At 41.6% G+C, this 23,839-nt stretch overlaps 2 protein-coding genes across 2 annotated transcripts in view; both read right to left on the bottom strand.

Annotated features, from left to right (window-relative positions):
• hykk.2 (hydroxylysine kinase, tandem duplicate 2) overlaps nt 1-6,988 on the bottom strand; it is a 40,534-nt gene extending 33,546 nt beyond the window's left edge. Inside the window, exon 1 of the mRNA XM_030050084.1 lies at nt 6,831-6,988. Coding sequence (XP_029905944.1) covers nt 6,831-6,887 — 57 coding nt within the window. The 5' untranslated portion in view covers nt 6,888-6,988. The remainder of the gene's footprint in view (nt 1-6,830) is intronic.
• Nucleotides 6,989-18,469: 11,481 nt separating this feature from the next.
• LOC115357550 (uncharacterized protein K02A2.6-like) lies at nt 18,470-21,818 on the bottom strand. Its single transcript, XM_030049057.1, has 3 exons — nt 21,741-21,818; nt 20,397-21,131; nt 18,470-18,646 (listed from the first exon to the last, which is right to left on the bottom strand). The coding sequence occupies exons 1-3, from the start codon at nt 21,816-21,818 to the stop codon at nt 18,470-18,472; spliced, it is 990 nt and encodes a 329-aa protein (XP_029904917.1).
• Nucleotides 21,819-23,839: the final 2,021 nt, after the last annotated feature.

A 23,839-nucleotide genomic window follows, 5' to 3' on the forward strand; every position in this document is an offset into this window, starting at 1 on the left:
AGAAAATGTTTCCACGGAAAGAGAACCTCTTCCTTCGGAAATGGGAAAGACATATTGTTTCGAAACTACTGAAAGTGGCTACACTTGAAAATGACCGCAATGTCCTGTCAGCTGAAGAGGAGAGTGATGGTAAGTAACCTTAATGACATGTAATACAGTGTGTCAGCTCGTTGTTTTTAAATGGGTGGGTAACAGGCCTGTGCCTTTAAAAAAAAAAAAAAAAAGGGTAATTTTTATCTATATTACCACCAAGGCTGAACGATTAAGGAAAAAATATATAATTGTTGTTATTTTGACTGATGGGTCTGAATTCCCCCAGCACACCCTTATGGGCACAGCCCTCTGTTGTGGTAATTTGGTGGGCAACTTAATGTCTGAGGTGGCATCAGCAATTGTATTTATGCCATTTGTTCTTGTGTTCTGCTCAGAGTCACTTTGCTTCAGAGCCCTTCAAATGCTCACACACTATCTACCTCCTACTGCGTCAGGGAGGGCCAAAGGATGTAGGCTACCAGATGCAGTGTGAAATTAGCCCTAACTTACATGTTGGACATGAAGCCGGTAGGAAAGCTGCTCTCATCTCTTCATATCTTCTCTTAGGTGCGAATCCATTCTCAAATAAAAACAGTGATATTGACAGTATGCCTCCCTGGACCTATTTATTGCAATCCGTTCGCCACTAGATGGGGCAATGGCAGCTTAATTTCTTGCTCCACAGCCAGTTTTATTGACAGTATGCCTCCTACTTGCTATAACTGCTGTATTTACAGAAGTCAGACATGCAAACTCCTCTGAGTAAAAAAGGGGTCGGGGGGGTCCTATAACGGGAGTTGCTAGTTAGCTGGAAGACTAGGCCCTTACATAGCAAGCATATGATTAGAGCTAAATGGCTAAAGTTAGTTAGCAAGACAAGCAGACCATGCTGAAATTAACATTAGAACTAGCTAACATTAGCTGGCTAATTAGTTCGCTATCTTGCTAATGGAAATTGCAGCAACGTTATGCAAGGTCTAATTTAACGTAAGGCGGTTCCTTCAAACTAACGTTAAAACTTTCCGTCGGACTCGGAAGCCAGGCGTCTCTTCCAAACTACGTGATTCACGTGAATGACCCAACTCACCAAAAAAAAAAAAAAAAAAAAAAAAAAAAAAAAAACGCGATTGTAGCCAAAAGGCAACAAGTTTGCATGCCTGAGAAGTGCAACTCTAACTCTGTGCTGTCTGAGAATAACTCAAGAAAATACTATTAAATACTTTTAGTTAAATTTATTGAACTACTGACAATCAAACCAAGTTTACAAGTATAAAATATGCAAGCAAGTCCTCCTCGACTGAATCTACTTCGACAACCTCAGCTGCAGCCGCGCAGCTGCTTCTACATTTGAGCCATCCTCCGTTTCCTCAGCGTCTCTTTCCCTTCTTGTTGCCAGTGTTGCCAACTCCTCAGTAAAAGTAGCTATTGGCTGTCTTTAAAGTCGCTAGAAGTCGCCAAATGACATCATCGGCTAATTTGCATAATTGGCAATTTGCACATGATTGTAATGGACGCTGTAGGAGAGGAATAACATCGTAGGAGAGACAAAAAGTGAGTAAAAAAAACATCCTAAATATGTTTTAGAACTACAAATTTACGGGAAGGGTGGGACCAACAGCGGCTTTGCGCATGCGCGATTCATCTGCTGCCTGGCCGAGGAGTGGTGGGTCTCCTCTCTGCTCCTCTCCTGACTGCAGCTGCCTGCGACTGCCACGCGCGGCTCGAGGCTGTGACCACCTGTGAGGACTTTGGGGTGGGGGAGGGGCTCGCGGAAGCACCCGCTGCTCGCTGAGAACAGGAACTGCAGAGGAACAATACGTGCTTTCATGTCAGTTTCCAAAATACCAGAAGTCTCCAGTAACACCAGGAAAAGGCTCTAGATTTGTCGCTAGTCGCTTTTGACAAAAAAGTCGCCATGCGGGGTAGTGGTGGGTGCGATTCATCAAAATTGCAATGCATCGCGATGTTTTCGTGCATCGATTTGCATCGATTTTTTCACGTCGATTCTTTTCACCAAGCCCGGAAAAAAAAAAAACGGGTACCCGGAACAAAAGTAGGTAACGCGCGCGCCCGGACAGTTTAGTAGGTGGGACCATAGCAAACGGAAAGCCGTTGTAAAATCACTGTAACTCACGGCTTCAAGGGACTTACTTTTATAAAACGGTTACCCTACATATAGCCCATAAAATAAAACACACAAGAAAAATCAACAATTTATTGGCAAAAATGCAACAATAAAACTGAGAACTATTCATGCTTCCAACAAGCAAGACAGAGTGGACAGAATGCACAAAGCGCAGACGGTAAGATTGCTTTTTCATCTAGCGCCATCATCATGTCACATCAGGCTATTTGGGCTTGCTAATGTTGAACTGGATATTTCCGTTAACAGTGCAATTGTTAAAATAGTGTTCAATTATGTTTGGACTCCTCTTTGCAGGGACGGTGGTGTGCGTTTCGCGATAGGTGTGTTTTTGCGCAGATATGCCTAACGACGGTTGCAACAATAATAATAAAAGTATACTGATAACTTACCATACATCGGCGCTGTCACACTGTGTCCGCTTTGGGTGGAGATAAAAGGCAGGTGAATCAGGAGGCAGCAGGGAGAGGTAGGCTATTTCTCCAGGGAGGCCACCGGACACAGTGGGTTAGCCGGCTGCTCATATATGAATCCCCCAGGCTGTCTATGTTTTTTCGGCAGCATCTTTGTGATTTTTTTATTTTTAAATTTTTTTTTGTGCATTCGTTGAAAGACACGGTGACATATTTTAGGCCATTTACGTCGTGGCGAATGCTGAAGGAGTCAGGCTTTAATTTGCGGTTGCCCTCGTTCGCCCTGCGTCCCATGAAGCAGCACGTCAAGCCACACTTTACAGACAAGCCTCCTCCTGATCCGCCGGCCTTTTATCTCCACCCATGAAACGAACGTCACCGTCAAGTACTTTCGCAAAACGATAAATTATAAACTATAATAAATACATACATACATAAATAAATAAAAGTCAATGTGTACTGTAGTGCCTGTGTACCAAATTTTTAATTACTCTTTGTTATGATGGAACTGGCTTATGCAATTCTTTCACTGGCCCCTAGATGGGGCTGTGCTCCATGGCAATGTGGGGTTAAATGTTGGGAGCTACTCCTAGATTACATAGTCAAAATATTTTGTGAAAAATAATTTCTAGTCAAATGTTCAAAAAAATCTTTATTTTGAGAGTGAAGCCCATAAATTAACTCATTAATTTATGGGCTATTTATTTACAAAGCTAGCCACAGATTAACACAAAATCAGTCTTGCATGGAAAATAGCTGTAAAAATTGCAATAATCGAAGAATCGTGGCACCAATAATCGCATCGAATCGACAAACGCTGTAATCGCTATAATCGAAAAATCGAAGCTCCCGTAATCGAAATCGCATTGAATCGTGAGGTAACACCCCTAATGGGGTTGGAAAGTCACCAGATTTAGCGAGAAAGTCGCCAAGTTGGCAACACTGCTTGTTGCAGACAGGAGGGGGTGGAGTCACGTGACTACACACGCTGTACACGTAACGTAGTACAGCGTCTTAAAGGGACATGAACAGGCCTGCCTACACAGCAAAAAAAGACAACAACGACTTTTATTTTGTTTTTTTAAAATACCGAACATACCGACATGAGCAAAGTGACGTCGGTTATCATCATAAATTTCGGTATCGGTAAATTTTTGGTATATCGCCCAGCCCTGTAATGTGGTAATAATAAGGACAGTTAAATTATTCCCTAATGAGAAAGCCTGGATGAATGGAGAGATGAGAGCTCTATGCAGAGCCAAAAAAGCTGCCTTTAAGTCAGGTGACAAAGAAGCTTACAACACTGCCAGAGCAAAACTGAAAGCTGTGATCAAGGAGGCAAAGCGAAGGCATCAGGAGAGACTGGGGAGAAGACTTGAAAAATCACCAGGCATTTACATGACGAGTGCATGACCAAAAAGTCCGGTGAAAAGTCGAGAGAAAGTGATGCTCAAGCCCGCTGTAGCAAACAGACTACAATAACAGCGTCGTTTGCTAGTGTAACTTCGTATGAAAAGAGCAGCCAAAGACACCAGGAGATAACAACTGCCATAACACGCTACACCGCCAAAGACATGGTGTCTGTTAACACGGTAAACAGAGACGGATTTCAAAAGCTCCTCCACATGCTGGACAGAAGATGATTCCCTCCCACACCTACTTCAACCAGGTTGCCATCCCACAGCTGTACATGGAGTGTAAGGAAAAAGTTGTCGAGTATTATGCCACAACTACTGATATGTGGTCAAGCAGAACGACCGAACCTTATCTTATTTTGACTGTGCATTTTATAAATGACGACTTTGAGTTGAAAATTCTCTGCCTGCAGACAGCATACTTTCCCACTGATCATATCGGAGAGAATATTGCCCTTGGATTGAGAGTGTCTGTCAAGCTGGGGTCTGAAAGAAGAGGACCAGATGTGCATCACAACTGACAAAAGATATTTGCTAGTTTACAGGAAAAAAGTTCTATTGTTTACAGAAAAGATGTGCAATATTTGGGTGCTGCTGAGCCATAAATTAATGACCCACCTATTTTAATGTCTGATGTATTTTTTTCATTTTATTTTAGGAGGAGTTTAATTTTATTACCATTACTTCAGTTTCACTTAAAAAGATAGTTCAGGTTTCTTAATCTAGGGTTGATAAAGTACTTTAATTGCTGCTATAGATGTTGATAAGACAGCTTTTAATCTTTTTTCTTTCTCTCTGTAGCACTTTGAGATGTTAAATGTAAAGTGCGTTACAAATAAAATGTATTATTATTGAGCCATAAAAGACTGACCTTGACCTACCTACTTGAGTGTAACTGTTTACATAAGGGCAAGATCCTTTTTTCCCTGTATTGGAATTGTTGATTTTATTATTATTATTATTATTACTTATTTAACATTTTTCTAATTCATTGTTTTGCATCTTATTAACTTTTTTTTTTAACTTAACACAATTAAGGATTTTTTTGCACTACTTTTTTTTTTTTTTTTTAAATTAAGACAGTCAAAGATGGCTCTTTTAGTTCTTCAGTTGTAAAAACTGCCATTAGTCAAGGACCTTAAAGAATGTACATGCATGTTTCTTGGCAATAAATACATGTTGGCAATCTTACCTTGCATTAGAGTAAATAGCATTTAATGTTTTGATGGTACGATGTAATTTTCTGTCATGTTTTAAATCTGTTACTGTACATGATGAATATTGTGCCATGAATATGGCAAAAATCGCAATTAGATCTGTGTTGTCCTTAACTAGATATGTTGGTGTGTTAAAAATTAACAGATGATGTGTCATTTTTAACACATCTGTTTTTAGAGTGTCAAACTTGAAACTTCAGCTTTATTACTTTCTAGGGCTGGGTGATTATGGCCAAAAATGTTATCATTATAAAATGTATTATCAGTAAATCAATAATTAGCAAATAATTATTATGTTACATGAAAAGCTACTTTTTTCTTTTGAATGAAATCTGAATAAACCAGAATGGTAATCATTATCCTTGTGCTAATCTCCTTTAGCCTACCAAAATACACTGTGCAGTTCCTGTGGTCATCTCCCCACACTCCTTTCTCTATTCTTGCCACAATAGGCAATCTGTGTTAATCATGGAATATAATTTTTAATAATATTTTTATGAAGTTTTTTATATTTATAGAAGAAAAAAATATTGCAATGGTTATTGCTATTGTTCTATTGCACTGCACCATTGCATACTTTATTATTTAAAAGGGACCTTGCACAATCTGCACAAATTGCACCCGAGTTAACTATGAGCTCAGTTTCACCTGCAGTGATAGGTGCCTTTCTGAACACCCAAGGTCATCTTGCGGGTATGCTAGGTAAATTAAGAGGCTATGATTGAAACACTAAAAAAAGAAACAGAACACAGCTACAACGTCCACAAACAGATCAACAATAGAAAACAGCAGCACATATGTTATTTGTGCACACACAGATTAAAAGAAGAGCAGATAGGAAAAAAAAAACGACTCATGTGGAAGGCACCTCTTAGTGAGGACATGATTGGTTGGCTTTAACCATGTGTTCAAACTTTTCTTAAAAATGCTGAAGCTTGTAGACTCTGATACTGAGTTCTTTCCTGGTTGATTCCATGGAAAAGCCAGATTGTCCAAAGTTTGTTTTTTCTGGGTGGAGTCACGTGGACATCTCTCGGAGAGGTTTTACTCTCCTTCATACATTACACTCCTAACGTTTTCACATATAAAATTAAGCGCATTTTTTATATTTATATTTAATAACTAATCACACCTGGGTAAACTCATCTCTACCCCTCTCGCCCTGCCTGACAATTTATTTCACAAATAAGATGACACCAGAACAGATGGCTTTATGTGAAAACATGCTACTGAAAACCATTGACGTACCGGGAGTCCCTATGAAAAAACTACAGTGTTTTTTTCTGAGAAGAGTGTTTGTTATTATCAGAATACAACGGAGTGCCATGCAGTGACTGATTGGAAAACACCTGTTCGGCTAACTCGTGGAAGCAAAAAAAGGGCTTTAAATCCTTTAACCCTAACGCAGATCCGGTCAATAACCCAATAGCCTCTTTTCCCCCCTGGAATAAAACTGTATGCACGGTAACAGTCAGTATTACAGTATTTTAGCCAATAAGGGCAATATAAGACCCTCAATATTAAGCCCATAAAAAAAGCTTTGAAAGCATGGCTCTGGTGAAAGTACGAGGAATAAATCACGCTGCTCAGACGTACGAATGGAGCTTACCTTTAGATGAAGCACGAACAAATGAGAAACGCAGTGTCTTCGCAAGTGAATGCTCATCTACTGAACACGTAAGCGTAACTCTTCTTCTTCTTCTTCTTCTTCTTCTTCTTCTTCTTCTTCTTCTTCAATGGGTTATATTGGCGGTTGGCAACCGACTTGAAGGTGCATTACCGCCACCTACTGGACTGGAGTGTGGGACAGTAGATTAACAGACCAAAAAAAAAAAAAAGGAAACTAAATCCTCTCCATCAGTCTTGTAACTTTTAAATATGTAATGAGATGACCGAATATCTTTGATTCTATCCCAAGTACATTCCCTATATTCAGGCATATGTTGGCTTTTTTTGCTGCTGTTATCAGTGCCTTCCTTTCCTCCTCATGTGTTACACTCCAACAGTACATGCTGGACCGATTCAGATACACCACAGTGACCACATTTACCATCGGGGTGTTTACCTATTCTGTGAAGTGTGTCATTTAGTCCTGTGTGACCTATCCTAAGTCGTGTGATGATTGCTTCTTCTTCTTCTCTCCTCCGGCTGTAAGCATAACATTACGCTTCTTTCTTCTTCTTCTTCTTCTTCTTCTTCTTCTTCTTCTTCTTCTTCTTCTCTTCTTCTCTTCGCATACCGCCACCTACTGTATGTGTGTGTGTGTGTATACACTCACAAAAGTTAGGGATATTTGGCTTTCGGGTGAAATTTACGGAAAATGTAAAAAGTTCACGCTACAGTGATATTATCATGAAAGTAGGGCATTTAAGTAGAAGCATGCACTGGTGATTTCCTCATCTCAACAATTTATTGAAACAAAAGCCAACAACAGTGGTGATATACCACAACAAAAAATGTCAATGTCTCAATAACTTGTCATGTGCCCTTGAGCATCAATTACAGCTTGACAACGATGTCTCATGCTGTTCACAAGTTGACTTATTGTCTGCTGAGGCATGGCATCCCACTCTTCTTCAAGGGCGGCCCTCAGGACATTGAGGTTCTGGGGTACAGAGCTCCGAGCCTCTACACGGCGACTCAGCTGATCCAATAGGTTTTCTATGGGATTCAGGTCTGGAGAAAGTGCAGGCCACTCCATCTGAGGTAACCCAGTCTCCAGCAACCGTTCCCTAATGATACGACCTCGATGAGCTGGAGCATTGTCGTCCATGAAGATGAAATTAGGCCTGTGTTGTTCATGCAGGGGCACAATTACTGGATTAATGATGTTATTCAGGTAGTATGGGTTTGTCACTATACCATTCACAAAGTGTAGGGCAGTTCTGTACTGACTAGACACACCTGCCCACACAGTAACACCACCACCACCAAAGGCTCGTCTGGTAACAACAGTGGCTGATGCATAGGGCTCTCCTTGACGTCTCCAACATCGTTGGCGGCCATCATTTCTGCTCAACATGAATCGGCTTTCATCAGAGAACAGCACTGAGGCCCACTGGTCCCTCGTCCAGCGTAAATGCTCCCTGGCCCATGCAAGACGATGACACCTGTGCCTGGTGGTGTGGTCAGGTACCCTTGCAGGTCATCTAGCACGCAGACCATGCTGATGTAAACGGTTTCAAATGGTCTGACGTGACACTTGGGTGCCTCTCACCTCCCTTAAATGTGCCTGGAGTTGAGTGGCATTCATCATCCGGTTCCGCAGGGCACTGTTTACAATGAAGCGGTTATCAGTGTGGGATGTGGCCAAAGGACGTCCACTTCTATGCCTTTCTGTGACTCTTCCAGTCTCTCTGTATCTCTGTTGCAACCTGCTGATGACACTCTGTGACACTCTAAGCCAGTGTTGTAATGTAACGAAGTACAAATACTTCGTTACTGTACTTAAGTAGAATTTTCACATATCTGTACTTTACTTCGTTATTTATATTTTTACCTTTACTCCACTACATTCCCGAAATAAAATGTGTACTTTTACTCCGATACATTTCTCTTAACCATCTTCGTTACTCGTTACTACAAAATAAAAGTTGAGTTGGTGACGTAATTCCTGTTTCTCATTTCAACCGCAGCCGCCAAGTGCGAAGAAAAAGCTCCGCCACCGGACACAGTGGGTTACGCGGCTGCTCGTATATAGATGAGCTTTCTGTGGTTTTTTTTCGGCAGCATCTTTGTGATTTTTTGTTCATTCGTTGAAAGACAGCGTGACATAGTTTAGGCCATTTTCATCGTGGCAATGCTGAAGGAGTTTGCGGTTTCCCTCGTTAATTTGCGGTTTCCCGCGTTCGCCCTGTGTCCCATATGAAGCTGCACGTCAAACCAGACTTTACAAACAAGCCCTTAAGGTGTGTCTGAACTTCGTGCCTGAAAGTGCTTCATCTTCTGGCAGTCTGCCTCGGTTATGGCTTGGTGGTGGGAAGATTTGTCACGTCCTTCTCGGCGGAGTTTCTTTACCACACCAGCGAAAACATTGTTGCTGGTGGTGAATTCAGCGTCTTTTAACAGACACCAAGCACCTCCTCCAACCACTCATCCAGGCTCAGGCCACCCAGCAAATCAAAATTCACCACAAAGTCTGACATTTTGTTTACAAAAGTCTTGAAACAAATGGAACCTAACGAGGAAGTTGAGCACAGAGTAGTTGGTTGCTAGGCAACGCTCTGTCCGTTTACACTGGCGCAGGGATATTTTGTGCTGCGGTCTGCTAGTAGGTTACACTGATTTTACAACAGCATGGAACGCGGTTCAGCCAATCACATTTAAGGATGGGAAGCAGCCGTTTAATAATTTCAAATAATAACTCGCGCTCATGACAGTTGTTGCCAGTTGCCAAGTTCAGTTTGTCCAAACAGGGAGGCTGAGAGACAGAGAGCGGTTGATGGTGACAGAAGTTTAACGGTAATGTTAAAAAGTTGAAGCTTTTTTCTCCTGTACCCAGGTTGCTTTTACTGTAAGGAAGCCACAATAAATTCATTATCAAAATTCTAATCGCTCACTTTGTTTAAATACTTTTACTTTTACTTCTAATACTTAAGTACAGAAAATATCAGAAAATTACTTTTGATACTTAAGTACAGTAAATGCCAGGTACTTTAAGACTTTTACTCAAGTAATTTTCTAAAAGGTGACTTTAACTTCTACCAAAGTCATTTTCTGGTAAGATACTTGAACTTTTACTCAAGTATTGCTTTCAAATACTTTATACAAGACTGCTCTAAGCTCAGTGGCCACTTCCGTCTGAGAACATCCTGTTTGAAGCCTCACAATGGCAAGGTGCTGCTGATCAATTGTTAGGTGTCGTCGTGGTCTCATGATGTCAAAATGTGAACAGCATAATGAGGAGGACTGTTTAAATACCAATTCTAATTGAACCAGGAAATTTATTGGCCGATTCATGGATCAAACACCTGTTGTGAATTTTGCCGTTAAACTCCTTGTTAGAGAACAGCAGCTTGTGCAAAAAGTACTGAAACATTGAACAGTTGGACATGTGCATTCAAAAGTTTACAGAAGGTCACATTAAGTTCACCTGTAAAGGTTATAATGCATTTTAGGTTCATCCTGAAATATCACCCGAAAGCCGAATATCCCTAACTTTTTGTGAGTAGTGTATATATGCTCATATTCTTTTCCCCAGTCCTGTTCCCCAGTCAATTCTCTCTTTTTTCCCCTCTTCCTAAAATCCCTTTTAGGCTCCATGGGAGCTGTAGTTAATATATTTGTTTTTTAAATTCATTTCTCTCTCTTTCCTACTTAGTACATTTCATGATAACATGTTCAGCATTTTCACTCACGTTACATACATTGCATTTATCTGTCTGACATTTATCCATTAAATTGAGGGTTGATTTCAATCCAGCCATTTACGCTTGTGGTCTAAACTGGTTCTGGAAGTTTCCACGGAGGAACATTACCCCAGACAACATTTGGGCCATATTCCAATCTATCTAACCCGTGCTCTTTTGCCTTTGCATCAATCTGCCAACTGAATCCCTTACCTGTATGATGTTTTGAATATTCCCAGCATCCATCTAAAACAGTTGTTGCAGGTTGTTCCTCCGCAGAGCCTTTCAATTTTGCCCAGTAAGCCAGTGATAGCTTTATTCTCCTGAAATACAGTGGCCATTCATTGGCTTCAACCAGTAAGGCATCTGTGGCCGTTGTTTTCACTGCACCTACACTCAGTATTAATGCTCTGTACTGAATTCCATCTAATTTTTCCAGATTGCTTTTTGTAGCCACACCGTAAGCCATGCATCCATAATCTATACTTGATCGAATTAAACCTCTATAAATATCCAGCATTGATTGTTTGTCTGCTCCCCACTCATATCCAGAGACTGATTTCATGAGATTTAACACTTTTTTACATTTTGTCTCAATCTGTTTAATATGATCCCTCCATGAGTATTTCTCATCAAACCACAATCCCAAATATTTAAATTCCCTTAGTCTTTCTAAGTTTTGCTGATATAATGTCAGAACTTTATCCATAATGTAATGAACTTTATCCATCTTTCTTTTCTTGGTGAAAATCATATAGCATGATTTTGATACAGACATTTTAAATCCCCAGTCATACATCCATCTTTCTACTTTTTGTATAACCTCTTGCATACATTTATTCATGTATGATATTTTCCCCCTTTTCCATATAGCCCCATCATCTGCATAAAGCAATGACCCCATTTCACCACCAATATTCATAAAAATATCATTTATCATTATATTGAATAAAATAGGACTAATAATACTACCTTGGGGTATACCATTAACAATATCATAGGTTTTCGAAATAGCATCCCCAACTTTCACACAAAAGTTCCAATTAGATAGGAAGTCTAAAACCCAGTTATACATTCTACCTCCAATACCCATTTTATCCATTTTAATCATTAGTCCTTCTCTCCACATTGAATCATATGCTTTCTCAATATCAAAGTAAACAATGACCATGGTCTCCTTCATAGCAAGAGCCTTTTCTACCTCATTGCTAACCTTAGCAAGGGCATCTGTTGTAGATCTGCCTCTTCGAAAACCACTCTGACATGTGCTTAACAGACCTCTTTGCTCTAAGTAATAGGTTAATCTCTGAGCAGTGACTTTCTCCAGCCATTTACTAAGGTGGGATGTTAGTGCTATAGGTCTGTAGTTTCCTGCATTATCTTGATCCTTACCAGGTTTAGCAAAAGGGAGTACCAAAGCTTTCCTCCAGCTGCTAGGCATTCTACCCTCCCTCCATATTTTATTAAACAAGTTCAGTATTATGTCCAATACTTCCTTGGGAAGTTGTGTAAACATGGCATAGCATAATCTGGGCTCTAGTTTCCCTGCGCAGTGCAGGGTGGCGCAGTGAGCAAACCCCACGCAGAGCTAGTTTCAAGCAGCGCAACCCGAGCACGCACAGTTTGGTAGTTTGGCAGACCGAGGTGCGCTGAGATGGAGTGGCGTTGCAGCAGGGGGAGGTGCTGACAGATTCAGCTTGGCGCAGTGACAGTTTTGTGCCAAAAGGCTTTGCCGAGGTGCGTTCAAAGCTCACCATCTGAAACCACGTCTACTTGCATGTCTACTTTACTGCAGGCGGAACGTAGCTGGTGTAGTGGAAGTTTGGCTGACCGGCGCACAGTAACGCACACATCACCAAAACCTCACAGGGCAGGTTCCAGAATGTCCAAGGCACATTAACAACGCAATAAATACCCACAAAAACAACAATTCAATGCTACTATCTCAATCAGCACATAAATGTACACTATATTGCCAAAAGTATTCGCTCGGCTGCCTTCACACACATATGAACCATGAGTGACATCCCATTCTTAAACCATAGGATTTAATATGAGGTGGGCCCATCCTTGCAGCTAGAACAGCTTCAACTCTTCTAGGAAGGCTTTCCACAAGGTTGAGGAGAGTGTTTATGGGAATTTTTGACCATTCTTCCAGAAGTGCATTTGTGAGGTCAAACACTGATGTTGGACAAGAAGGCCTGGCTCGCAGTCGTCCGCTCTAATTCATCCCAAGGTGTTCTCTCGGGTTGAGGTCAGGACTCTGTGCAGGCCAGTCAAGTTCTTCCACACCAAACTCGCTTATCTATGTCTTTATGGACCTTGCTTTGTGCACTGGTGCACAGTCATGTTGGAACAGGAAGGGCCATCTCCAAACTGTTCCCAACAAGTTGGGAGCATGAAATTGTCCACAATGTCTTTGTATGCTGAAGCATTAAGAGTTCCTTCACTGGAACTAAGGGGCCGAGCCCAACGTCCGAAAAAACAACCCCACACCATTAATCCCCCCTCCACCAAACTTTACACTTGGCACAATGCAGTCAGACAAGTACCGTTTCTCTTGGCAACCACCAAACCCAGACTCGTCCATCAGATTGCCAGACAGAGAAGCGTGACTCGTCACTGCAGAGAACACATGTCCACTGCTCTAGAGCTCCAGTGGCGGTGTGCTTTACACCGCCTGCATCCGATGCTTTGCATTGTGCTTGGTGATGTAAGGCTTGGATGCAGCTGCTCGGCCATTGAAAACCCATTCCATGAAGCTCTCTACCGCACTGCTCTTGAGCTAATCTGAAGATCACATGAAGTTTAAAGGTCTCAAGCTATTGACTCTGCAGAAAGTTGGCGTCTTCTGCGCACTATGCGTCTCAGCATCCGCTGACCCCGCTCTGTGATTTTATGTGGCCTACCACTCCGTGGCTGAGTTGCTGTCGTTCCCAATCGCTTCTACTTTGTTATAGTACCACTAACAGTTGATTGTGGAATATTTAGTAGCGAGGAAGTTTCACAACTGGACTTACTGCACAGGTGGCATCCTATTACATTACTATTACAGCACCATGCTGGAATTCACTGAGCTCCTGAGAGCGACCCATTCTTTCACAAATGTTTGTAGAAGTAGTCTGCATGCCTAGGTGCTTGATTTTATACACCTGTGGTCATGGAAGTGATTGGAACACCTGAATTCAATGATTTGGATAGATGAGCGAATACTTTTGGCAATATAGTGTATCTCCATATCGACTGTCCCGTCACAACTGATGTCAGATCAAAGGAGATTGGCACCGTTTGGCATGCGTAATGGAAACCCAAACAATGTGTCCAGTGCGGTCAAGGGCAGACTAGCGTACGGGGAAACCGGGGATTGTTGACCTCTCGCAGTGTGCCATTGCTGCTGAGGTTGGACGCAGTAAGACAGTCATTTTAAACTTCTTAAAAGATCCTGAGGGTTACGGAACAAAAAAGTCAAGTGGAGGACCCAAATAAATTTCACCCGATCCAATTGGCTGTCCGTCAAGACATGGGATGATCCTCAGCCGAAATTAAGCTTGTCACTGGTGCCAAAAAAATTTATCCTTGACGGTCCTGATGGCTTCCAACGTTACTGGTATGACAAGGAGATCCCACCTGAGATGTTTTCTACACAGCACAGTGGAGGGGGTGCCATCATGATCTGGGTGGCTTTTTCCTTCAATGGAACAATGGAGCTTCAGGTTGTGTAGAGGCGTCAAACGGCAGCTGGCTATGTGGAGAGGTTGCAAGGGCATTCCTCATGACCAAAGGCCATCGTCTGTGTGGTAATGACTGGGGTTTTCAACAGGACAACGCTGCAGTTCACAATGCCCGCCTGACAAAGGACTTCTTCCAGAGAAATAACATCACTCTTTTGAACCATCTTGCATGTTCCCCTGATCTAAATCCAATTGAGAACATTTGGGGTTGGATGGCAAGGGAAGTTTACAGAAATGGACAGCAGTTCCAGACAGTGGATTCCCTCCGTGAAGCCATCTTCACCACTTGGAGCAACATTCCCACTAGCCTCCTGGAAACACTAGCATCAAGCATGCCGAAACGAATTTTTGAGGTGATTAACAAGAAAGCTTTTTTGCCTTTGCCATCAGGAGGTCATGACAGTGTGGATACCTGACAGAAAATGACACTGAATCCACATTTTTGCCAGGATTTGGGCTTTTTAAGGCTGTGGTCTTAAACTTTTGATCAGCTGATGAACAGCCTATTTCAGTTTAATGGTTGTTTGCAATAAATTGTTTACTCAAATTTTTTTTTTTTGTCTCACTTCCATTTCTTCTTTTGCATTTTGAAGCTCTACTTAGAACCTTCTTAAGATCCAACAGTGAAAAATGTAAATTCTTGCAATTTTTCAACTGGTGTTTGATCAGGAGTGTATATAGATGTAAGGTAGTGACTGAGTTATGTCAGAAGGTGTCGCTGTTGACCTTTGTATTCCCTTGAGAAACTAGAAATTCGCTGTGGTTTGTCCTTTACAGGACACCATAGTTTGACTTTTGCTTTAGATTGTCCCTTACAGGACACCGTAGTTTAAGTTTCATTTTTCGGCGGGCACCATTTTGTTTTTATGTTTATTTCCCGCTGTGTGAAGGTAAGCACAGTAAAACGGCTCCCAGTATCAACATAAAATATTTTGTTTTATAACACGGCCATATAGTTAATTTGTTGAGATATATATTCTAAATGTTTTTTTATGTTTATTTCCCGCTGTGTGAAGAATGTGGTGTGCCATTGGTTTGGTGGAAATAAAACGGGACTCAGCCGCAACCCGAACTCTCCCTGTGTGTGCGCCGTGTTTCTCCTCCCCGCACTACACCCCCCCCCCCCCCAAAGTAACATCAAACACAATGCAGAGTCCAGGGTGTTAGGGAGGCCCCAGCAAAAGTGGCACGGCCGACGAGACACACACACCCCCGGGTTACATAAATATTCCACACTAATCAAAAATGTGAAATGCATCAGTTCCTTGCCAGACACTGGGCGTTTAGAACAGCGAAAGTAAAAGCTTTCATGAACTGGATTTTGTTTTAATCTCTAGTGTGTTGTTGCATCAGTAAGTGATGGAGTTGAAAGTTGCAAAAACAAACATGTATATGAAGATGGCATAGGCGGAAATCCCGGGGGAGTCAGGGGGGACAAGACCCCCCCCCCCCCCCCCCGAAAAAAAAATCATCGTTAACACTAATAAATAATTTTGAATAATATAGTAATATTCAATGAAAGCACAATGCAAGCGGTGCTAATTATAAATGTAAAATAGTGTGTTTTTAAGTGTTCAAAATTTATGACCAATTTCTAGCAGATACCACTTTACATGGTTTATTAATGTTGCCCTGTTCCCCTAACATATGTAATTGCTGCTGTATGCTCATGAATAGGCCACCCTTGTTAATGAGCCCTTAGCTTTCAATGTGTTTTTTTTTCTAAATAAAAGATATTCATAATATTTTAAACATTTCAATTAATTGACAGATGAACTTCCACTTAAGATTTACTTTTTATTTAAAGTGAATGAATTGCAATGGAAAATATAAATAAAATGAAATAGCTTATAACAGTGTTAATTTCGTCGGCTATTTTTCAGTTTAATTTTAGTCTTAGTCTTGTGTCAAATGCCCTTATTAGTTTTAGTCATATTTAATCAACTTGAATTCTTTTTTGTTTAGTCACATTTTAGTCGATGAAAAGTCTTGGCATTTTAGTCTAGTTTTAGTCGAAGAAAATCCAAAGTATTTTAGTCTAGTTTTAGTCGACTAAATTACAAAGTATTTTAGTCTAGTTTTAGTCAATAGTCTTTTTTAAGTCTTTGACCTGCATCATGTTGGCTTTTTTTTTTTTTAATTTATTTAACAATATGTTAAATTATTATTATTATTATCTAAATAATAATAATAATAATAATAATAATAATAATAATAAAATAATAAATATAAATATAAATAAATAATAAATAAATAAAAATAAGCCCAAGTGATACCGCTTCTCTGAATAGACAAGCTAAGCCAGTGTGCTGCTGTTAGCCAGTGAAAATAGAGCGGAGTGGCAACTCTTCACTTTTTACACAATCTATGTCAGTGCGCTGCTGTTTTACCTTTGTTCTCGCCGCGCTACGCTTCAGACAGCGCCGGTGGGTGTGAAATGGGCTTCAAACGCTGTACATGCACGCGCTACGCGGGACAGGTGGTCACCCTACTTTCAGCTCGCTGTTTAAGCTAAAAGCTAACGATTGTTTACAAGCTCAAACGAGTGCATGACAGTGAGGGAGAGAGAGGATAGGAGGAGCAAATATTGAGTTTTTTATTCTTTCAAAAAGTCTGTCAGGATATTAATGTCAGAATTAGTTCATATTTTACTGATATTTTGAGTTTGTCTCTAGATAGATAGCATTTTTTTTTTTTTGCATTTGAAGTTGCATTATTTTGTGGCATATTTTCATTTCATTTTCCTATTTTATCTAAAAGGGACAATGTACAGCTCAAACACATACTGTCATAATGTCACTATTTGATGTCATATCTTGCTTTGTTTTTTGTTGACACTACAATAAATGTTTTTTTTTGAAGAATACTTTGATGTAGTTGGATTATTCAAGGTATTTCCTCTAGTTTTAGAGTTTATTTTGAGTTTCTAGTGCTTGTAAAGCTGCTTTGATCGATTGTAGTGGAAACAGAACAGTGAGCAAAGAAATTTGGTTAGAGGATTATTGCTTTTAATACCATTATTTAAAACATATGAACATGCTGAGGGCTCAACACTGTACGGCAAATTTCAAAGGAGCATAAGAGAGAATGAGGGAGATACAGTCATGCCAGACAGGATTTTTTTTCATGTCCCCCCCAACAATTACTCTCTGAAATTTTGCTGTTTATTGTCCCCCCAAATAAAGAAATGGGATTTTTGCTGGAAGATGGCAAGGATTATCCTTTGAAGTAAAAATATTCATTAAAAATGGGGGCTTCACAGTTAAATTTATATTTGCTCGTAAAAATCAATAACTTTAACAGATGGTGACAGAGCTGGAAAAAGAGATGTGAGGCAGGTAGGTAATGGAAAGAAGGGGGAATGAAGAAGACGAATGTAAGGAGACAGCTGAGAGGAAATATACTTAAGGCAAAAATTGAGTACAAAAATAAAATTGAGAGCAAATATTTTAGTGGTAATATAAAACAGGCCTGGGAAGGCCTAAACACTTTAATGGGGAAAAAAAGTAAAAAAGGTGATAGTCTTGTAAGCAACAGTCAAGGTTTTGTTGATGAATTGAACCGATTCTTCTGTCGATTTGATACTGTGAATGACAAGCTAGATTGTGATGAGATTTGTAAACATCTCTCTGCTAGATCACCGACTGTTGTTACAGAGGATGCTGTGTGTTATGTACTGATGAGGCCAAGACATGTGCGTTCACTGCACTTTACTTTTTCATGACAACAACAACAACAGTCAATGCGCAAGCGCGGTTTACAGCCTTGAACTGACAGTATTCACAGAGGTCCAAAAAGCATATGTAACATGACATAAATGTTGTCAATATACCACATCATCCCCTTTTTAAACAGAGAATGACATCTCCTAAAAGAAATATCCCATATAACCTATGGCAATAAACATGTTCTCATAACTTTTGTTTACCTTACTTGTTGGGTGAATAATTAACAAATAAAGATTACCTCTGTTAACAATAAGAACCTTTTTTGTTTTGCTGCATAACATTTTCTAACAGTCCAACTAAAATATTTAAAGTGTCAGTGTTTACTGTGGGAACATATGTGTAGAAACACAGTTTACTACTGTTGTGAACAGTCTTATTCCTGGTATCGCTGTGGAGGTTTACACACTCAAGTAGAGCGCCTCAGAGCCACCGGTTCTGGTTCTAAAAGCACTGAGGGCTGCCTGGTAAAGTCAACAGTTCCTTTAGGCTCTGTGCCCTTTTCACCCTCAGCCCGTTCTGCCGGTGATTCCATAGAGCCTGACTCAGGTCCAGTAATGACTCGAGCTCGAAGCTGATCTCCATGGCGTCTGTGTACTGTGTCAGTGTCCTGCTCTCTGACTACATAGGACACAGGGCCCGTCTGTCTCACCACCAGTCCAGGAATCCACCTGTGAGCTCCTCCCCCTGTGTTACGCAGGTATACAGCATCATCCACACTGAAAGAACGGTCTGCAGCTGTGCGGTCATGGTTTTGCTTTTGTTGATACTGTTTCATGCGCACAGTGTCTTTCGTGCAAGGCTTGAGGAAATCCAGCCTTGTTCTGATGTGTCTGTGAAGAAATAGGTCTGCTGGAGACTGACCAGTTGTGCAGTTGGGTGTGGTGCGATATTGCAACAGGAACAGTGAAAGTTTGTCCTCGATGTTGAGAGGAGTAGTAGCAAGCTTTTTCATACCTGCTTTAAATGTCTGAACATACCTCTCTGCTAGGCCATTTGTTGCTGGATGACCTGGGGCACTTGTGGTGTGCAGAATTCCGTTCTGCATGACAAAGGTCTGGAACTCCTCTGAAGTGAAAGTGGTCGCGTTGTCTGTCACAATTTGCTCAGGAAGACCATAGGATGAAAAGAGTCTCTTCAGCCTTGTAATGGTAGCATGAGAAGTGATTTGTGACATGTGAAACACTTCCAACCACTTGGTATATGAATCCACAACTATCATAAACATACTGTTCAGGAAAGGTCCTGCAAAGTCTATGTGCAGTCTCTTCCAGGACTCACCTGGAAACTCCCAAGGATGGAGTGGAACCTGCCGAGGCATTTTTTGTTCCAGCTGGCATGTCTCACATTCTTTGCAGATTTGTTCCACGTCACAATCAATGTTGGGCCACCACACATATTTGCGGGCTAGAGCTTTTGATTTTACCATGCCTTGGTGCCCTGAGTGGATTTCCTGTAACACAGCTTTTCTCATTTTTGAGGGTACTACGACTCTGGTCCCCCATAAGACACAACCTTGCTCTGTGGACAGCTCATTTCTCTTTGTGAAAAACACTTTAAGGTTTTCCTCCATCTGTGTAGGCCAGCCTTCCATAACATACTTGTAGACCCTGGACAGCTCACTGTCCGTGCGTGTTGCCCTTGCAATTTGTGTGGCATTAAGTGGGGCACCCTGAAGATGCTCAGTAAGCAGTGAGTGGACTACAGCTGAACTCACAGCAGTTCCTGAGTCACTGGTCTCAGGTAAAGGACAACGGGAAAGCCCATCTGCATTGCTGTGCTCCTCAGATTTATGGTAAACAATGTGATAGTCATATGCAGACAATATTATTGCCCAGCGCTGAATGCGTGCCGCTGCCAGTGTAGGCAGACTCTTGTGTTCACCAAACAGTGTTAGGAGGGGGCGATGGTCAGTAACCAAATTAAAATGTCTACCCCACAAGTACTGGTGGAATTTCTTTACTCCATAAATCAGTCCCAGAGCTTCCTTCTCTATCTGAGAATATTTCTTTTCCGCCGGGGATAGTGTCCGGGAAGCATAAGCGATTGGTCGTTCCTCCCCATTAGGCATTGTATGTTGAATAACAGCCCCGATGCCATAAGCTGAGGCATCACATGCTAAAGTGAGTGGCAGGCTGGGGTCATAGTGCGCCAAGACTTGGTCACTTGTCAGCAACTCTTTACACTTAGCAAAAGCAGCCTGCTCAACCTCTGTCCATTTCCAAGTTGCATGTTCCCTGAGCAGTTTATACAGTGGGGCTAAGACCGTGCTTTGCTGTGGCACAAATCTTCCATAATAATTAACAAGTCCCAAAAAAGCCTGGAGCTCTTTCACATTAGTAGGAGCAGGAGCTTCCTGTATTGCTCTCACCTTATCTTTTGATGGGTGAATACCCTGCTCATCCAAAATGTGGCCTAGGTACTCTACTTGAGTTTTGTTAAACTCACACTTTGAGCGCTTCACTCTTAGGCCGTTTTCCTGAAGGCGTTGCAGGACCTTCTGCAGGTTGTAAAGGTGCTCCTTCTCTGAGCGCCCCATGATGAGCAGGTCATCCAGGAAAACCACCACTGGTAGGTCCTTCATGAGGTTTTCCATGATACGCTGAAAGATAGAGGGTGCAGAGCTAACCCCAAAAGGAAGTCTATTATACACAAACAGCCCCCTATGGGTGTTGATGGTAGTGTATTTTTTAGAGTCATCATCCAGTAACACTTGCTGGTAAGCTGCTGCCAGATCTATCTTTGAGAAGATTTTTCCTCCGCTGAGGGTAGCTAACAGCTCCTCTAACCGTGGCAAGGGGTAGGTGTCTGTTTCCAGTGCCTGATTCACTGATACCTTATAATCACCACATAGGCGAAGTGACTTGTCTCTTTTCTCTACTGGCACTATCGGTGCTGCCCATTCACTGTGCTTAACAGGTGATATTATGTTTGCTTCTTCTAGCCTCTTGAGCTCTTTTTCCACTCTGTCCTTCATAGCAAATGGGAGGGGTCTGTGTTTGCAAAACTTGGGGAGCACCTCAGGCTTGACAATGATAGAGGCTTTAATGTCTTTAAGAGTCCCCAGTTCTTCACTGAACACTTCAGCATACTTCTCTAACACTTCCTTAAGTGAACAGCATTTTGTCTCATTTAGATACTTGATCTGCTGCCAGTTAAGATGGAGCACTTTAAGCCAATTTCTGCCACACAGTGATGATCCATGTCCCTTTACGACTAAAAGTGGCAAGTATGCAGTTTGCCCCTCATAGACCACGTTGACTGCGATCTGTCCCCACACAGGGATGCGGCCTCCATTATAAGCTTTAAGCTTAACCTTAGCTCTTCCCAGTGGCAGGTGCGAGAATTTCCTTTTGTATGTTGCCGCTGATATGACACTTCTTGCCGCCCCAGTATCAATTTCCATTTCCAAATTAACATCAGCTACAGAGAATGTTTCTTTATACAGATCCTCATCCTCACTTGTAACAGTTAAAATGGCAAACACCTCTAATTCTGTGTCCTCTTCAGCTTCCATGTACTTTGTGTGTTTATGTTGCTGCCCTCTGCCTGGTGTTGCCTTTGCACTTTCAGCCTGTGTCTTTGATCGGCATGCCTTTTTAATGTGTCCAGTTTTACCACAGTTATGACATTTAGTCTCTTTGAAATGGCACTCATTTGCACTGTGATTTTTTCCTTTGCATCTGTAGCAGTTTTTTGTTTTCTGTGGCCTCACCTTATGAACACTTGCAGTCCCCACATGTTCACTTTCCATGCCTCTCAGCTGCCGAGCGTCTCTGTCGGCTGTCTCCATGTTAAGTGCAATCTCAAAAGCTTTGGCGAAAGTGAGATCATTTTCAGAGAGTAGTCTCCTCTGGCATGCTTCATTTTTTATCCCACTGACGAACCGATCTCGTAGGGATGAATCCAGGTTTGCGCCAAACTCACAATTAGCCGCGCAGTGCTTCAACTCGGCTACATAGTGTGCAACAGTCTGATTTTGTTTCTGGTTGCACCGGTTAAAACGAAACCTTTCAGCCACTAATAAGGGCTTAGGCTCAAAATGTGCCTTGAGAATTGCCACGATCTCATCAAACGTTTTGTCCTTTGGCTTACTGGGCTGCACTAAGTTTCTCAAAAGTCCATATGTGGTTGCGCCCATTACACTTAGTAACGTTGCTACATACTTTTCTCCGGCTATGTCGTTAGCTTCAAAAAACTGCTCTAGCCGTTCGATATACGCCGTCCATTGCTCATTTTCTGGCTTGAATTCGTCAATTCTTCCAAACAGGGCCATTGTACTCACTAGTACCGACACCAAGTGTCTCTTTTCCCCCGCAAAGTATCCTCGTCGCCAGTTTCTGTTATGTACTGATGAGGCCAAGACATGTGCGTTCACTGCACTTTACTTTTTCATGACAACAACAACAACAGTCAATGCGCAAGCGCGGTTTACAGCCTTGAACTGACAGTATTCACAGAGGTCCAAAAAGCATATGTAACATGACATAAATGTTGTCAATATACCACACTGTGGCTAAAAGTCTCTCTAAATTGAGGCCAAACAAGGCCACTGGCCCAGATGGCCTGAGAGCCCGTTTACTTAAAGACTGTGCCCCCCAGCTAAAAGGAGTCTTCACTAGGTTGTTTAACTTCCTCTTAGTTACAGGAGCACCAAAATCCTGGAAATTCTCAATAATAAGACCTATACCAAAAAAGCCAGGTGCAAGCAAGCCTGAAGATTTCCGGCCAATTGCTATAACCTCCATTTTGTGTAAAACCATGGAGAGAGTTCTGGTTGTTTTTCTGACCACTACAGTGGGCAGTGCATTAGATCCGCTTCAATTCGCCTATAAGAGTGACAGAAGCACAGACGATGCTGTGCTGACTCTGTTAGATTCAGTCTCTAAGCAGCTTGCACTCCCGAAAGGATATGCCAGGGTCCTATTCGTAGATTTCAGTGCAGCCTTTAACTCTATGAAGCTTCATATTCTCCTGAAAAGGCTGGCTGATCTAAATATTGACAAGGGGCTGATTCTTTGGATTAGAGATTTTCTCTCTTGCCGCCCTCAAAGGGTCTGTGTAAATGGCTCTCAGTCAGAAGTGCTTACTATAAGCACTGGCTGCCCACAAGGCAGCGTTCTTTCACCTTTGCTTTTCTCTCTTTTTACAAATGAATTTGCACTAAATGAATGTAATTTTAAATTGATTAAATATGCAGACGACATGGCCTTAGTCGGTCTGCTGCAGAAAACAGACCCCTCTGGTGAGGCCTCCTATCTTAGCCACACTAAGGCTCTTGAAGCTTGGTGTCAAAACAGCCAGCTAGTGATCAATGTATCCAAAACAAAGGAGTTGTTTCTTTGCACTAAGCAGGATTCGACAATAAAGTCAGTTTCACTTGTTGGTCAACCTGTTGAAACTGTGGAAACTTTTAAATATCTTTGTACAGTTCTTGATTGCCAGCTGAGTTTTACTGAAAACACAGTTTTTATCTTCAAGAAATGTTCTCAGCGACTCAATCTCCTTAGAAGATTGAGCTGTCTTGGTGTTTGCCCAAAACTGTTAGAACTTGTGTACATCACACACATTGAGAGTGTCCTAACATTTCATCTTTCTGCTTGGTTTGGTCACTTAAGTGTTAAGTGCAAGAACAAACTAAATAGGATTGTGTCAATGGCGAGTAAAATTGTGGGAAAACCCCTAAAGCCACTTAGCCATCTTTATAGTGAAAGGACGAGGAGAAAAGCTGGGAGAATTGTGGCAGATAGCTCTCATCCTCTCTCTAGTCACTTTGAACCCTTGAAGTCTGGGAGGCGCTACAGAGTTCCTCTG

This window comes from Myripristis murdjan, chromosome 4 (genome assembly GCF_902150065.1).
Source record: "Myripristis murdjan chromosome 4, fMyrMur1.1, whole genome shotgun sequence".
Taxonomy (NCBI): Eukaryota; Metazoa; Chordata; class Actinopteri; order Holocentriformes; family Holocentridae; genus Myripristis; species Myripristis murdjan.

Bases quoted from the DNA above. Each gene is read 5' to 3' on its own strand.
- LOC115357550 (XM_030049057.1), bottom strand. From the start codon at position 21,818: ATGGAGACAGCCGACAGAGACGCTCGGCAGCTGAGAGGCATGGAAAGT. The intron at 21,132-21,740 runs GTGAGGCCACAG...TGTTCACTTAAG, and splicing joins GGACTGCAAGTGTTCATAAG to GAAGTGTTAGAGAAGTATGC. The intron at 18,647-20,396 runs GTGAGAGCAATA...TGTCCTATGTAG, and splicing joins TTCACCCATCAAAAGATAAG to TCAGAGAGCAGGACACTGAC.